Source organism: Oryctolagus cuniculus, chromosome 1 (assembly GCF_964237555.1).
Source record: "Oryctolagus cuniculus chromosome 1, mOryCun1.1, whole genome shotgun sequence".
Lineage (NCBI taxonomy): Eukaryota > Metazoa > Chordata > Mammalia > Lagomorpha > Leporidae > Oryctolagus > Oryctolagus cuniculus.
In genome coordinates, this window is record NC_091432.1 from 213,342,923 (window position 1) to 213,360,280 (window position 17,358).

General features: G+C 46.3%; 1 protein-coding gene across 3 annotated transcripts in view; it reads left to right on the forward strand.

Moving 5' to 3' along the window:
* PALM2AKAP2 (PALM2 and AKAP2 fusion) overlaps window positions 1-17,358 on the forward strand; it is a 595,149-nt gene that overhangs the window by 72,099 nt on the left and 505,692 nt on the right. Inside the window, exon 1 of one of the 3 annotated variants that reach the window (XM_051852118.2) lies at window positions 2,037-2,137. The exons of 1 other annotated variant lie outside the window; for it this stretch is intronic. In XM_051852118.2, coding sequence (XP_051708078.1) covers window positions 2,133-2,137 — 5 coding nt within the window. In that variant the 5' untranslated portion in view covers window positions 2,037-2,132. Of the gene's footprint in view, window positions 1-2,036; window positions 2,138-17,358 lie in introns of those variants that run through there. One more of the 3 variants, XM_070047110.1, reaches the window with a different exon arrangement.

Below are 17,358 nucleotides of genomic sequence, written 5' to 3' on the forward strand. Positions count from 1 at the left end.
TAAATCATGCAAGAATAGGCCCAACACAAGCTCACTGCATTGGGCATTGGGACTTTATGGCAAGCAATGGCAGTAGCATGGGGAGGCAGAAGCCAGGATACTAGGGACTTAGGAGTCTGCAAATGACATAATTATCTCCCAACACGCATTTCCTTCATCTTCAATGGAAATTAAGTTTCCAATTTTTGGTGAGGCTCATAACCATGCACAGCAAGCACTGCTTTGCCCAGTCTCCCTGGAAACAGAACATGGTCATGTGACTGATTCTGGCCTTCCTCAAGGCAGTGGCAGGATTCTTTTGTCAGTTCTTCTTTGCTTCTTACACTTTTGTGCTGGCTGGAATGCACACATGATGCCTGGAACCGAAGCATCCAATGTGGGGCATGAAATGACTTCAGGAAGGGAGACCACATATAGCACACAAGGAGACTGGGTCTCTTAGCTCTTTGAAGGGGAGTACAGCTGCTAAACCGGCCCAGGACTGCCTCTCTCTGAACTTTTAAGAAGTAGAAAAGCAAATGTCTCTCCTGTTTAAGCCCCACAATCACTTACACCTGAGCTTAATCCTATCCGCTACCGGGAGCTACCAGGCCATGGCTTGTGGGAAGGTTTTATGAGCTCCCAGTTCATAGTAGAGTCTCCCCAAAGGGGAACTTGGCATTGAGCAGGAATCTCCATCCACAGACAGTTTCGTGGATATTTTCCAGAGGGAGCAGGGTCATAGGTTGCCCTGCTGTCTGTCACTGCTGCCTTTGGACACACAGGGCTGTTTCCATCCCTAGCTTTCACACTGCTGCCTGGCCCAGTGTCCCAGCTTCCTGGTGCCTGCCTTCATTGGTCCTGTCTCCTTTCAGACCAGCACCCCCAGAGCCTTTCCTAGGCAGATCCACTTTCCTTTCATTCTCCATTAGAGCATTTCTCAAAAACAGCTTTATTTAAAGATATAAATCACTAACCATAAAATCCACCCAGAACACAAGTCAGTTTTCAGATAACTCACAAAGTTGTGCAATCATCGGAAATTCATTTTAGAATGTTCACCACCATATCTTATCACTTGATTTTTTAAAACATCACTTGATTTTTTTAAATAGCAATATTTTCAGCCTTTGCTTTTCTTCCTCTGTCTACTCAGCCTTGGGAGCCCCATCAGGGCGGGGGCTGTGATGGCCAAACACCCAGCGGACAGCACCTCCCAGAGGGACCCTAAGACACAAGGGAAGCCTGACTCTCGGCTCATCTGCTCTCCATTGCAGCAGGTGCCGGGCACCTGGGTGGGAACCAGGTTCCCTCTCTGGAAACTGTTAGAACTGGATTCTGGAGCGGGGGTGTGAGGCCAGTGACAGGGACAGACGCCCCAGGGGGCCTCAGTGCTGCGGGTTGGGGCGTGGTCGTTTGGGAAACCATATTCAACACGTCTATTGTTTTCAAAAACCTGACCAGGGAAAGTAATGCTGGACCAGCTCTTCCCAGCAGGTGGGAATGGCAGAATCAGCAGTGATGGGAGAAGGGCGTGGGGCTACCCTTGTGTTGAAGCCACCGCATTAACGCGCCGCAACGGGACTTTTCCTGGAGAAACTCAGACGGATGCCTGCGGGGCCTGCACAATGGCGTTTGCGAACCCCTGCCCAGCCCACCACGGGCAGTCCTTGCTGTTGGCAGAGGCCACACACATCTTGCCACTCCCAAGCAGCGAGACCTGCAACCTTGCCACAGGCTGCATCCTTTCCTTTCCCGACGCTTTCTGGGCTGCGCCACCCTCTGCAGCCGCCCCTCTCCCCCTCCCACGCGTCTCCCCTCAGCCCTGTCCCAGGGGAGCCGCGGGCGCACCTGGCGCCTAAGGCACTGAGCGCAGCTGCCGGCGCGCTCCCTCCCCGGAGCCCAGCAGTGGAGTGGCTTGTCTAGCGCCCAGCGAACCACATTATCCAATTGCTTCCCGTTTTATTCGCAGGCCGGGAGCTCAGAGAGCCTGAGCGTTCACTTTCAACGCTCCAGGGGAGGAGGGGTGCAGGAGGGTGGGGAGGGGAGGCGGCTCCTCCTCGCAAGCCGCGCGGCCAGAGCGCTCGGCTCCGGCAGAGGCAAGCAGCGCAGGCGAGTCCCGCAGCAGCGCGCCCGGCCGTCCGGAGCCCGCGATGGAGTGAGTATCCCCGCGCCGCAGCCGCGTAGCTGGTGGCCCTCTGCGCGCGGCAGGTTGCCATGGCGACCGAGGCCGCAGGCTGCTCCCCGCCCAGGTCCCAGTCCAGCACGGTGTTGCGTTTCAGCCCCGGGGTGTGCGCCCGGCGTTTCTATAGCAGCGGCCCTTGGATGCAGAAGGCAGCGGGCAGAGCCCGGGGATGCGTGGTTTTGGTGCGGCTGCCCCCTGGCCCGCGGGGCCTCCCGCGGGATGAGGTCGCTAAGGCACGTTGGAGGTTCCCCTGCCCCGGGCTGCGGCTTCTCGGGGAGTTGGCTGAGATGGCCGTGACTTCCCATTGCTAACCATGTCAGCAGTGCCAGACTGCAGTTAGGTATGGGGGAGGGGTGGAGGTGGGGGTCACTGCGGATCGCCGGCAACTGTGGTTCTGTGCGAAGCGCACACCGGAGAATGATGAGTTCGCGGCTCCCAGGAGTCAGGGCTGCAATGTCCTGGCTGCTACAAACCATCAGAGGACCTGGAAGAATTGATTTGCTTCTGCGCTAATGGATAAATGAGACAGAAGCGAAGTAGCAGCAGCCAGGGGTTGGATTACCTCGCTTGGCACCCGTGGGCATGGCATGGGAAGGGTGGGGACGGGTGGCCGTGGAGACAGGAGAGGCGTTTGCCAGAGACACAAGGCGGGGCCCCGCATGTGGGTCCCTCTCTGCTCTGCCTTTGCATCCCTGCTTCTTGGTCATGCCAGGGGATGGCCAGCCGCTCCGAGAAAGGGTCACATCTGGAGCCAGCTATTCGATGCTGCTCCCTCTCGGTCAGCATCTCTTCCCACGGATACTCCCTGACATTGAGGCCCTATGAAATCTTATTTCAGGTTGGAGATAATGTCATGTTTTCAGGTATCAGGAGCTTTGGGCCAGACTCAATAAACCCTGGAGGCAGCTTTTATCCCCCTGCATATCTGATGGTGTAAATGCAATTTAATCCCTACCAGCAAAACTGCTGAGTGAGAGGTGGCATGGTATTGTAGGACCAGGGACTGGGGATTTCCAGCTCTGCATGGCCCAGTGCTATAATGCTGTTTGTTTCCTATCTCAGTTATTTAATCTCTCCAAGCCTCAGTTTCCATTTTTGCATATTTGAGACAAAGATATTCCATGGTCACTCTGAAAGGTTAATGAGACTGTTTGCATCTCTTCTAAAGGGTTTGTAAACTGTAAGGTCTGTAGAAACTTAAAGAACCGATGTCATGCTTAACAGCAGGATGCTGGAGTCAGGTTGTCTGGGTGTGAATCCCTTGACACTTCATCTCATGATGTTTCTCTGGGCCTCATTTTACCCATCTGGAAAATGGGAATGGTAATGACAATGGTTTCATGCAACTTTGGTGAAGATCAAATAAGTTGATCCATGGAGAGATTTTAGAACAGAGCCTGGCCACACAGCATGTGCCATCAACATCATCTGTGATTTGTTAGCATTGGATTTGTTAGTATTACCCGTTATCATTACTATGGTCTCCAGCCTTATTCAGTGACGTTTCACTGGGTCTCATGTTGACACCAAGCTGTTTTTCCCCCCAGGCCATTTATAAGCAAATACAAGGTGCAAAGTGTAACCCAGTCACACAATTCCCAAGATTCCCTCATGGATGTGGACAGTCCATCAGAAAACACAGCAGGCTCGGGGGCACAGAGCAGAACTGGGCCTGCTCTGTCTCCCCTGAGCGTGCACCGTGCCCTTCAGGAGACGTGGGGGTGGGGTCTGTGAATCACTTTCATCTTTGCACTCTCACATCAGTAGCCCATACATAAGTATGTCTCTCCAGCTTAGCATCTGAGTGCTCACTAACCATGGGAAATTGACTTCCTGAGACTTTGCCCCTAATCCCGCTCAGGCTCAGTCTCCACCTAACATTTTGTTCCAGGTGGGCTTACCTCACACCTGGCACTCCCTGTGAACAAAAGCCTTCCTCTTTGCCCTCTTCTTCTGCCGCTGCAGGATTCTGATCACTGCCTCAAGCCGCACAACTTGCCCTTGGGTTTCTAAAGTCTGCTTCATCTTCCAGTTAACCTCCCCAACTTCCAACTTGCTCCGCTTCCTTAATATACTTAGCTTTGAGAATCTTTGATTCCCTCCCTTTTAGAGCACTACCTTTTTCTGTCTTCCCTTGAGTCCTCAACATTTTCTGTCAAATCCTGTCCTTTCCTCAGTCTAAACCCTCTCAAAGTCTCCTGGGAGGGGCTGGTGTTGTGGCGCATTGTTTTAAGCTGCTGCTTAGGACACCTGCATTCCATATCAGAGTGCCGATTCTGATCCAGCTTCCTACTGACGCACCCTGGGAGGCAGCAGATGATGGCTCAGGTGCTTGGTTCCCCACCTCCCATGTGGAAGACCTGGATAGAGTTCTAGGCTCCGGGCTTCAACCTGGTCCTGGCTGTTGCAGGCATTTGAGGGAGCAAACCAGCTAATGGAAGATTCTCTCTCTCTCTCTCTCTCTCTCTCTCTCTCTCTCTCTCTCTCCTTTTCAAGTAGATGAAAAGTAATCATTTAAAAAAGTTGCATTTGAAGGATGACAGTCCACTCAAATATGAATGAGATGGGACTTCAGTCTCCCTTACTGTGTACAGGTGGTATTTATGAAAAATTAATTTTAAAAGGGATCAAAATTCACTTATTTTTTCATCAAATCAGCAAATACTTATTGCGATTAGCACAGGTCAGCAAAGCAGTCATAATTCCCCCATGTGGAATTCCTAGTCTGATGAAGGGATAGATGTATAGCCAGTAAATACAGGTGAATATGAAATAAAAGTTGCCATAGATGTCATGAAGGGAAATAATGCAGGGAAAATAATAGGAAGAGGACACAGGGTAGATTAGAGAGGCAGTCAGAGAAGCGTCTTTGGAAAACTGATCTTTAATGTGAGAGCTAAAGGGTGACTAGGAGTTGGCTAGGTGAGAAGCAGAGTAAAAAAGCATTTTGGGCTGAGATACCATCATGTGCTAAGGTCCTGAGGCAGGAGACATCCCGATAGTTTTAAAGAACTGAAAGAAGATTAATGTGGCTGCAAATTTGGGAATGAGACGATCCAGAGATGATGTTGAAGAACCAGGCAAGAATAGACCAGAGAGTACAGGGTAGTCTGGGTGGAGACTTTAGATTTTATTTTTTTCAATTTATTTATTCAAAAGGCAGAGTAACAGAGGCAGAGAGATGTGGAGAAAGAGATCATCCATCCTCTGGATCACTCCCTCCATGGCCACAGCAGCCAGGGTTGGGCCAGGCTGAAGACCAGGAGCTAGGAACTCCATCTGGGTTCCCCACATGAGTGGCAAGGACCTAAGTCATTGGGCCATCTTCTGCATGATCAGGGAGCTGGATCAGAAGTGGAGTAGCTGTGACTTTTTCTACTTCATTTTAGATTGTGTGTACTTTTCCATGAGAGAGTCTGCAAAATTTCATGAAACATGCATATCATGCATATCATGAAATTATGCATCGATTTCAAATGTTTTTGCACCAAAATAAACTTATTCTTGATTCTGTTTTCTGTGAACTTTTTGAAGTGTCCTTGCACATGAATATATACACATTTTCTTCATTTACTTTTATTAGCTGCTTAGAACTTGCCTTTGGAATATAATTAACCAACCTCTCCTTGATGGAAATTTAGGTTTGTTTCCATTTTTTCTTTTATGCAATGAACATGCTTGTAAATCCTGAAAATGAATCTGACTGTCCTTTTCGAGAAATGGAGCTGCTGGGTATGTGAATATGTACATTATAAATTTTGCTAGTTAGTGTCAAAGTGCCTTAAAAAATGTTGTATCACTTTATATCATTACCAGCAAACATTTGAGAGCCCGTTTCCCCAAATCTTTAAAGATGCTAGCCATGGTTATATCTGAATGTTTGTACTTGACTAGTCCAACTTTTTTTATAAAAACATTTATTTACTTATTTAATGAAAGGAGAAAGATGGAGAGAGGGAGAAACAGAGAGATAGATATAGAGGGAGAGAGCAATGTTGATCAAAAGATCTTTCATCTGTTAGTTCACTCCCTAAATGCTGCAACAACCAGGGCTGGCTCAAGCCAGAAGCCAGGAAATCCATCCAGGTTTCCCATGGGATAGCAGGAACCCAAGTATGTGGGCCAGTACCTGCTGCTTCCCAGGGTCCACATTAGCAGGAAGCTGGGTAGGAAGTAGAGGTGGGACTTGATCCAAGGCCTTCCGGTATGGGATGTGGATGTCCGAAGCAGCAGCTTAACCCACTGCACTACAGCACCTGCCGCTGAGCAGTCTGACTTTACGTGATCACTCTACCTTGGTCACAGTTTGTGATTTTTTTCCCCCACTGCTTTGTCAGTAACTCGGCTTGCACCATTGAGCCATAAAATGCAAACATTGATCTCGATTCCAGAAGATACTGAATCACTGACAGAGGCTAAGCAAAATATCTCATTAACTATGCAAAGTGATCCAGTAATTGTTTTGGTTAAATTAGACTTGATCGATTGATTCCTTACTCTCAGCATTGAGGGCCTGAATGCCCATCACCTCACCTTCCACTTGCCATTTGTTGTTCTTATGTTGTCAGCTTTCCATCTTCTAGGTATCTTTTTTAAGATTTATTTATTTATTTGAAAGTCAGAGTTACACACAGAGAGAAGGAGAGGCAGAGAGAGAGAGAGAGAGGAAGAGAGAGAGAGAGAGAGAGAGGTCTTCCATCTGCTGGTTTACTCCCCAGTTGGCCACAACGGCTGGAGCTGTGCCAATCCAAAGCCAGGAGCTTCTTCTGGGCCTCCCATGTGGGTGCTGGGGCCCAAGGACTTAGGCCATCTTCTACTGCTATCCAAGGCCACAGCAGAGAGCTGGATTGGAAGTGGAATAGCCAGGACTCGAACCAGAGCCCATATGGGATGTTGGCACTGCAGGCAGAGGCTTTACCCGCTATGCCACAGTGCCAGTCCCATCTTCTAGGTATTTTAACTTGTGAGATTTTTGAACTTCATTCCATTCCATCAACAGATAGTTTTTGAGTGCCTTCTTCCTCCCAGGCACCCTTCCAAGCATTGAGAATATAGCAGTGGATGGAAGAAAAGACAGAGGTCCACCCTCATGCAGCATCTCTTCTAGGAGAGCAGGCAGACCATACAGATACAAGTACCCTGTACTATCAGACAAGGATAGATGCTGGGACTGAAAGCAAACACTGGAGTGGTGAGAAGGGTTCTTTTGGACAGAATTGTTAGAGAACAGGTTTCTGTGGTGCTGAGCTTGAGAAAAAATTAGGGGGTGAGTCAGGCAGAGGACAGAAGAGCATTTGCAAAGGTCTTGAGGCAGAACCAGGTTTTCTGGGCTTAGTGTTAGCCATGGAGCTCAATGGAATCAGATCACCCCCAAGCCCTGCCCTCAATGGCATGCTCTTCTTTGAGCTTTGTGTTTGGAATTACTGTTTAGTTGGAAAAGCATTTTCAAACAGAGCACAGAGGTGTTAAATTCTGAATGTTTCTTGTTTCCATGAACAATAAGTTGGATGTGCATAAAATTATGGAATTGTGTTGGGGCTGGCGCTGTGGCATAGTAGGTAAAGCTGCCACCTGGTGACACAGGCCTCCTGTATGGATACTGGTTTAGCTCTGGATGCTCCACTTCCAATCCAGCTTCCTGCTAATGCGCCTGGGTAGACAGCCCAATTGCTTGAGGCCCTGGACCCATGTGGGAGACCTGGAAGAAACTCCTGGCTCCTGGCTTTGGATCATCCCAACTTCAGATGTTGCAGCCGTTTGGTGAGTGAACCAACAGATGGAAGATCTCTTTGTCTCTGTCTCTCCCTCTCTCTGTCTCTCTCTCTAACTCTTCCTCTCCAATGAAATAAATAAATCTTTTTAAACAAATCACATTTTTTAGAAGAAATTCTTGCATTGTGTTTTGGCATTGCCTAATGCTCTGGCAAAGTCTGAGTGAGTCTGATTGTTTCTTCTGTGTAGTTAGCTTGCTTTCCCTCCTCCATATGTCTGTAATTTTTATGTTTTGGTTTCTGGCCTTGGTGCTGATAGAATTACTTTTATATACCCAAAACTTTATAACTTCTCCATGGTATTTCTCACTGCAAGTTCTTGTGTTTATTTTTCCTGAAAAATGGTAGTTCCTTTGATCTGAAATGTTACATTTTCCTTTGTTTTCTATACTTTCTTCTGGACTTTCAGTGAAAACAGAACCATTTGTTCTGTTATCTAATAATTATATCCTCTAAGTGATTAATTTTAAACTGTTTTTATTTATTTCTTTGATTTTTCTCAGAAGTTTTTTATTGCATTTAAAATCTGTCCTCTAGGTAATTAACTTTGTGTTTTTAGCAATATTTGTTTGATTCTTGTTTTTTTAAATATTTATTTGAAAGTCATAGTTACACACACACACACACACACAGAGGAAGAGAGAGAGAGAGGTCTTCCATCCAATGGTTCACTCCCCAGTTGGCTGCAATGGCTGGAGCTGTGCCGATCTGAAACCTGGAGCCAGGAGCTTCTTCTGGGTTTCCTGCATGGGTACAGGAGCCCAAGGACTTGGGCCATCATCTACTGCTTTCTCAGGCCATAGCAGAGAGCTGGATTGGAAGTGGAGCAACCGGGACTTGAACCAGCGCCCATATGGGATGCTGGCACTGTAGGTGGTGGCTTTACCCACTATGCCACAGCACCAGCTCCTGTTTGATTCTTACGAAGTTTTCATGTTTGCAATGGTTTTATTCTTATCATCAATTTATTTCCTGACTCTACTAGCCCTCTTCACACTTAATTTTTTAAAAATATTTATTTATTTACTTGAAAGGCAGAGTTACTGAGACAGAGAAGGAGTGATAGAAGGGGTGAACCATCTGTTGATTCACTACTCAAATGGCTGCAATAGCCAGGGCTGGGCCATGCTGAAGCCAGGAGCCGCGAGCCTCATCCATGTCTCCCAGGTGGTTGGCTGGGCCCCAATTACTTGGGGCGTCCTCCACTGCCTTTCCAGGCACATTAGCAGGGAGCTGGATCAGAAGTGAAGCAGCCAGGACACAAATGGGTGCTCACATGGAATGCATTGTTACAAGTGGTAGCTTAACCTGTTGCACCAAAATACCCACTCCCATGCTTATTTTTTTTAAAGATTTTATTTATTTATTTGAGAGGTAGAGTTACAGACAGTGAGAGGGAGAGACAGCGAGAAAGGTCTTCCTTTCGTTGGTTCACTCCCCAGATGTACGCAACAGCTGGAGCTGCGCTGATCTGAAGCCAGGAGCCAGGTACTTCCTTCCAGTCTCCCATGCAGGTGCAGGGGCCCAAGGACTTGGGCCATCTTCTACTGCTTTCCCAGGCCATAGTAGAGAGCTGAATTGGAAGAGGGACAACCAGGACTAGAACCGGCACCCATATGGGATGCTGGCACCACAGGTGGAGGATTAACCTACTGTGCCATGGGACCGGCCCCCCTCCATGCTTATTTTTAAGGGAGTCATACTTTCTTCGAATATATAGAGAAAAATTCTTGTATTTATTATACTTTTTTCTCTGAAATATACTTATCTGCTATTTGCTTATAAATATTTCCTTTTCTTTTTTTTATTTTTTTATTTTTTATTTTTTTTTTTTTTTGGACAGGCAGAGTGGACAGTGAGAGAGAGAGACAGAGAGAAAGGTCTTCCTTTGCCGTTGGTTCACCCTCCAATGGCCGCCGCGGTCGGCGCGCTGCGGCCGGCGCACTGCGCTGATCCGATGGCAGGAGCCAGGAGCCAGGTGCTTTTCCTGGTCTCCCATGGGGTGCAGGGCCCGAGCACCTGGGCCATCCTCCACTGCACTCCCTGGCCACAGCAGAGGGCTGGCCTGGAAGAGGGGCAACCGGGACAGAATCCGGCGCCCCGACCGGGACTAGAACCCGGTGTGCCGGCGCCGCTAGGCGGAGGATTAGCCTAGTGAGCCGCGGCGCCGGCCCAAATATTTCCTTTTCTTAAAAAAACACCTGTTCATATAGAATCTAAGCATGTTGAAAGCTTTCCATTTACTATACGTTTTCAGAGAGTGGTAATTCTATCCAAACCTGCTGTGTGCCAAAGAGTAAATAGAAGGGATGGAGACAGTGATGGAGAAAGACGTTGAATTTATTATTATTTATTTATTTGAAAGGAAGACACAGATACACATCATACACACACACACACACACACACACACACACAGATCTCCCGTATTCTTGTTACTCCCCAAATGTCTGCAACAATAGGAGTTGAGCCATGTTGAATTCAGGAACCCAGAACTCAATCTGGATCTCCACATGGATGGCAGAGACCAACTGCTAGGACCATTATCTGCTGCCTCCCAGGGTGCACACTAGCAGGAAATTGCATCAGGAGCAGAATAGCCAGGACTTGAACCAAACACTGCAAGATGGGATGTGGGTATCCCAGGCGATGTCTTAATTGCTGCACCAAATGCCCACCCTGACAATGCCTTTAGATTGGATTTTTTATGTTATACGATTTCCTTATAAATCTGCAATACCTCCTGTTAAAAAATGCCTTGTAGTGAGCGAGCAATCTTGCAGACAGATGGCACACCTGTGCTGTGTGTGTGTGTGCATGTGTGTGTGTGTTGGGATGAGCAAGTATCTTTATGCTGGTGCTGCTTTAATCCCTGCTTAGTTCTGTTTAGTTGACATTAGCATCCACAAAGCCACAGAGAGCAAAGGTGATTGTGGCTGTTCTTTTCTTCCCTACATCTCTTGCTTCCAGACTATTCTTCTGTGTGCAGGTTTTCAGTTTGTCTGTCAGTGTCACTTCCTGTGTGAACCTGGTATGAAGCCAGCCCCTCCCTCCACTCAGATTTCTCCCATGACTTGTCCATTCATTTCTCAATATTCTAACCCTGGGCCTCCCTGAACCCCCTTCTTACTCAGAAATTCAAAAGCCAAAGAAGAGCTGATGAGGTATATATCACCTTTTAGGGTTGTCCATTGGCTTAATAAAAATTTTACTCTTTTTTTTTTAAAGGATTTTATTTATTTGAGAGGCAGAGTTACAGACACAGAGAGGGAGAGACAGAGAGAAAGGTCTTCCATCCGCTGGTTCAATCCACAAATGGCCACATTGACCAAGACTGGGCCTATCTGAAGCCAGGAACCAGGAGCTTCCTCCAGGTCTCCCACATTGGTGCAGGGGCCCAAGCACTTGGGCCGTCTTCTACTACTTTCCCAGTCCATAAGCAGAGAGCTGAATTGGAAGAGGAGCAGCTGGGACATGTACCAGTGCCCATATGAGATTCCAGCACCACAGGCGGAGGCTTAGCCTACTACACCACAGCACCGGCCCTAAAATTTTATTCTTTTGACAGAGAGTCAGTGATTTGAGAATATTAGCTCTTTGCTGTCAGGGAGAGAGTGTGAAAAACTTGTCTGTGCTGTATCTTTGAGCGAGTGAGTCTAGGAATCTTATATTCCTGTATAATAACATTATGAACTACAAGATGTCATTGTTATTGACAGATTTATTGTTATCATTTTTATCTTAATTTTCAGGAATGTTTATAGCAAAAAAATCATGAATAAATATGATGGGAGTTCAGAAAGTTTGTGGAAAGTGGAATTAAAAATAAGTTTATTTTGGTGTAAAAAAATTGCAATGCTTGCAGAATTTTTCACTGTATGTATTTTCCATGGACTGTTGAGGACTGTTCCTAGTTTGCAGTTTGAAGTGTTTTGCAAAAGATGTGCGTGGTGAATATTCCCTGAATCACTCCTCAGATCCACTTTCTGCCCTCCCACCAGCTTCATGCCCTATGGGGATCGTTCCATAGCCAGGTTGCATCACCCTGGCTCTGTTGCCCTTTGACTTCCTGTTGGCTCAGGTCAATGGAGGGCACTGATACGAGAGCCAAGGATCACAAAAGAGTGAGATGAGTCCACTTATGCTACAGTCTCTCTTCCTGCAGGGCAGTGGGTGGGCAGAGGTTATGTTCCTTCTCAAAGAGCCAGAGCACCTGCCTGTCACTGTGTCCCGTATCTAGAGCTGTAGTCCTCTTCTGATTCCAGTAACCTCTTTCTTCGGGTCTAGGTGTGGTGTAGCTCCCCTTGTTACATGGTTAGCCCTTGGATACTTCACCATCCCCGTTGGTTTCCTTTAACTCTGCCACATCTTTGTCAACAGTTTCTTTGTTAAGATTGACTCAATTTTCTAGTTTCCAGTTGGGATTCCAACTGATGATGTGTCAACGATGGGAGAGTTCAATGTCTTACCAAGGTATATTTCATACTATGGGGCAGGAACTTGGATTTTTTTTTTGGACACACATTTTGGTCACTGGTTCTCAAGGCTCCAAAATAGGGTAGAACTTGAGGATCATTATGAGGATACTCAAAACCCAAGAAGGAAAACTCCAGTTCCACGAGCCACTAAACCATCCATTTGCTTCCACTGGAAATGTCACTTTTCTTATAATAATTTCTGAAATGCGAGTTCTCTGAGGGAAAATCAACCCCATTTATGAGAAAGTTTAGTTAGAATTTTATAAGAAATGAAGTTTTATTTCTTTTCATCATAGGAAGGAATTTTGCTGGTCACAATTTCTGTTTCCGTGAACAGACCTTTTAGGTTTGGCTGACTGCTTAAGCATAACTGATAGTTCGCCCTCTCCATGGCAAATAAGCCAGGGCTTCCTAAATTGCAGCCTAGTCAAATAAATCTCTGTCTCATTGAATCTTCTTCAAAGACAGTAAAAAAGCACAAAATAGAGTCCAATCAAAAGGTATGTTTTACAAATCCTGAATAAATGGGGTCAAATTAAAAATATTATGCTCCATCTGTTTTTATGTAGCATTTCATGCTTGGAAAGCAAACTGTTGTTTATACCACCTGTCCTGCTTTCAGTTCCTCCATATCTTTGTTGATTGGCATCATTTATTCATTCCTTCACTCATTCTTAAGGACCTTATTTGCCAGACACTGTTATGGATACCTGTGGCACATATATGGTTAAGGTTATCCCTGTCTTCACACAGGCCACAACGTAATGAGGAACAAACATTACCAGTTTAGTGATTTTAGTAAAATATGCTAAGTGTGTTATGTTACAGGAAGGTTTGGTGGAGTGTTGTCTGTCAGAAGCACAAAGCAGAGGGACAGGAGCCTAAATGAATTTTGAGAGTTCAGGGATCCTTGGATATGTTCAGAATCCAAGCCTATTCTTAGTCCCTGGGGTTAATGTAGCATAAGTTAATGTGCTTAGTATATGGACCAGTCATCTTGCAACGGGGCATGTCACATCAAAGAAAAACAAAACAAGACAACAAAAAGCCAAGCCAATTCCAGTGTTAAAGCTAGTTTGAGGGATGCGTCTGCACACTATGTAAGAGTGCCTGGGTTTGAGATCTGGCTCTACTCTCCATTCCAGCTTCCTGCTTATGGGTATCCTGGGAGGCACCAGGTGATGGTGAATGTACGTGGGTCAAACACCTGGCAGACCTGGATGGAGTTCCAGGCTCCTGGCGTTGGCTTGACTATGCCTTGGCTGTTGTGGGCATTTGGGTGTGAATTACTGAATGGGAGATTCTCTCTCTCTCTCTCTCTCTCTCTCTCTCTCCTTTTTTCTATGATTTTCAAATAAATAAAAAACATTTGGTTAAAAAAATTTTTAAAAAGACCTGTTTGAATAGTTGACTAAACCCTTAGAAGTTCCTATCTGCACCGATGAGTCTATGACGGATGCTACCACCGTGGCCATCCCTGCTGCAGCACTGTGGAGAATGCCTGCCCCCTGGAGGAATCAGAGACTCAGTTTTTCAGAGGACGGTGCAAAGGGGAAGCACTGCGGGACAAAACAAAACCAAGCACAAAGAATAAAAAGCAAACAAGACCAAAACCAAAGTATAACCTACAAAGATTTGCTGGGCTGCCAAGCCCTTTTTAGGGACTTGATTTGTGGGCATCTTTGCTGAAAGCACATCAAAGGTCTCTGAACTTGGGAGAGGTGTTCAAAACTGCCAGATTGTAGCTCTGAGCCATTCTCGGGAGCACTAAAGGAGCTGAACCAGAGACCGCGTGGAAGCCCTTCATCCCTCTGATGCTTTTCTGACCTTGTTATCTTCTGAGAGGAAAGTGCACAGCCTTTAAAATTAAGAACATTAATAATAAGGCTTCATTTCCTAAGACAGCACCTGTCATGTGGTAATGTCCACATGAATCATCTGGCGCTGCAGTCAAAGGCAGATCCTGGTTCTGTATGTCTGGGGTGGGGTTGCGGGTTCCTTATTCCCAGCAAGCTTCATAGAAGGTGTGGCAGATGCAGCTGCTCCACCACCCGTACTGAGTAGCAATGTTTGCAGTGCAAATGCACAGTATAGGGTTGTATGTAATGCAAAAAGTTGGGGTTTCACCCTTCTACAGTCCTTCCCCAAAGCAACCCTCCTAGGAGGGTATTTCACTGATGAATTTGGAGTCCAGAAATCTGGGTATAAAACAGGTAGATTGTAAAGCAAAACCTGGCTCTTCATTTCAGTTGGTATAACTTTAGCAGTTCCATGTGAGAGGTTGAAAAAACAATACATGATTTTCTTTCTTTCTTTTTTCTTTTTTTTTTTCTTTTTTTTTTTTTTTGGAAAGCAGAGTAGGATAGATGCCTCTGGAAAAAAAAAAGTGTCAATGAGACAGACACTTGTAATGTTATCTTTTAAAACATGAGTTTGAGAATTTTTATGGTCATGCATATAAAGACATTTTTCTTCAGCCAATTTCTTTATTTTAAAAATAACCACTGAATTTAATGATCTGTGGTCTCATGTGGCTGTCAATCAGTAATGCCTTAGTATAAGTGTCAAGTTGTGGTTATACAAATAGGAAACTCATGTGGGGATGATGTGTTGGGACCAAGAAGATCCTAGTGTTCCATTTTCTGCACAAAAATCAACCAACCTGGAAATCCTTGCTGTTTGAAAGCAAGGGAAGAGCAGCCTATTTTATAAAGGATCATTCAAATATGTTATGAAGTCTTTTCATTCATATAAGATGGGGATTATCACCAAAACTTTCATAGTAATGGAAGCGAAACGTTATAAAGGCAGTGCATATCTGAGAGTTAGACTGCCCTGAACAAGGTTTGTTGTGGATTCTTGATTGCTTAATGAGACGAGGGCCCTCCAGACCTGATTGCATTTGGGTGAATGAAAGCACAGTTCCTAAGGACTCTCTGGGTGTCTTTCCCTGGCCATCAGCTGCATAATGTGCTTTCCAGTTAGTTTTCCTCCAGATCTTGAGATTGGTAGCATTTTATAGTGTCAGAGTGGTTGCATATGGCTTCAGTGCAAATAGAGTAGAAGCGTCTTGTCCTGGAAAAACAAAAACTAGAAGTGTGTGTGTGTGTGTGTGTGTGTATGTGTATGAAGCACTCTACTTTTCAAGTATCTCCCTTTTGCAGATTTTACAACATACTTGTATCATGTAAATGTATTTCTAGGTCCGTCCCTTCCAGAGCGTTTAGGGGCTGCACAACTAAGGATCTGTGACTTTTTTTTTTTTTTTTTTTTTTTTGGACAGGCAGAGTTAGACAGTGAGAGAGAGAGACAGAGAGAAAGGTCTTTCTTCCATTGGTTCACCCCCCAAATGGCTGCTATGGCCGGCGTGCTGTGCCGATCTGCAGGCAGGAGCCAGGTGCTTCCTCCTGGTCTCCCATGTGGGTGCAGGGCCCAAGCACTTGGGCCATCCTCCACTGCCTTCCCGGGCCACAGCGGAGAGCTGGCCTGGAAGAGGAGCAACTGGGACAGAATCTGGCACCCCAACCGGGACTAGAACCCAGGGTGCTGACGCCATAGGCGGAGGATTAGCCAAGCGAGCCGCGGCGCCGGCCAAGGATCTGTGACTTTTAAACACCAGTAGGGGTGGGGATTTTAAGCAGAGAGGCAACAGGATGTGTTTTGTGGACCGTGGGATAGCATTGCTTGCTATGTGCAAGCTGGACTGTGGGGCCGAGGGAGATCCTGGGGACGCTGAGGGGGCTGCTCTAAACATCTGGGGAGATTGTGAGGAGGTTGGGTTGAGGACTACAGCAGTCCAGATGGTGGGAAGTGGTCAGATTGGACAGTGGTCTCCAAGGAAAGGATTCAAAACTGAGGTTACTCAGGATCTCGAGCCCAACAGGCAGACACATGTCCTGGCAATGGAAAGGAGACATCTCTCAGTTTCATCTCAAGCTCCTCCAGCCCCTGGTTTCACCATTGTCAGTCAGCTGCAGAAGTGGTTGTGTTGTGACCCCCTGGCCAGCCTCATCCAGGTTCTTATCTCCATGCCAGAAAGAATTCAAGGAAGAGCCATAGATAAAGGCAAGATTTAAAGTGAAGCAGTACACACTCCAGAATGAGTGTGGGCAAACTCTTAAGAGAATGAGTTGACCTTTACAAAGTTTGGAACTGTCCTTTTATACTCTTTGGAGGTGTCTAGGGCAGGGCCTCATTGAATATTTAAATAGGACAGTGTTGGAGGTGGGGGTTGAGTGGCTCCCATTTCTGTGTTTTTTTTTTTTGAACTCTCATAAGTGTCATGGCATCAGGTGTATGATGGGAGTGGAAGTGTCAGCCATGGTAATTTTATTATAACGACATTATAATGACTTAAGTCATTAAGACACAATCTGCAGTCATACTGGATATGGTACCAATATGACATGGAACTTGCAGTTTCTACTACATGGAAAGGGGGTGATTTGGGTGGTGCATAGAAAGGGGTTTGGATGACACCGAGTGGGCTATCCAGCTGGGGATTCTACAGGGGATGGCAGGAGCTGTCACAGGGGTCCACCAGGGCTGTCATGCTGCAGGCTGTAGTATCGTGCCATGGACTGTGCAGGGTTGCAGTATGCCAGGTGGGGCAGCAGGGCAGTGCTGTCAAACCTCAGCTCCTGTTGTTCTCATTAACTCCCTGCCTACATCCTTCCCTCCCAAGTCCCTCCAAGCTGTGTGCCATTAATCTAGATCGGAGTTGACCAGCTCTTTGTCTACTCAATTGTTGCTCTCTTGTGTCTGAAAGCCTTGGACCTTGAAAAATGTAATCCTTGAAGAAGAGCCTGCAGTATACCATGTGACAGGTCTGAGGCCCCAGTGGGTCAGGATCTTTGTGTCCCATCATCCACAGTTTTCAAGAAAAAATTCTCAGGCATGTTGAGATTGTTTCAGATTCAGGAGGAAAGCACACTTTGTCATTTGCA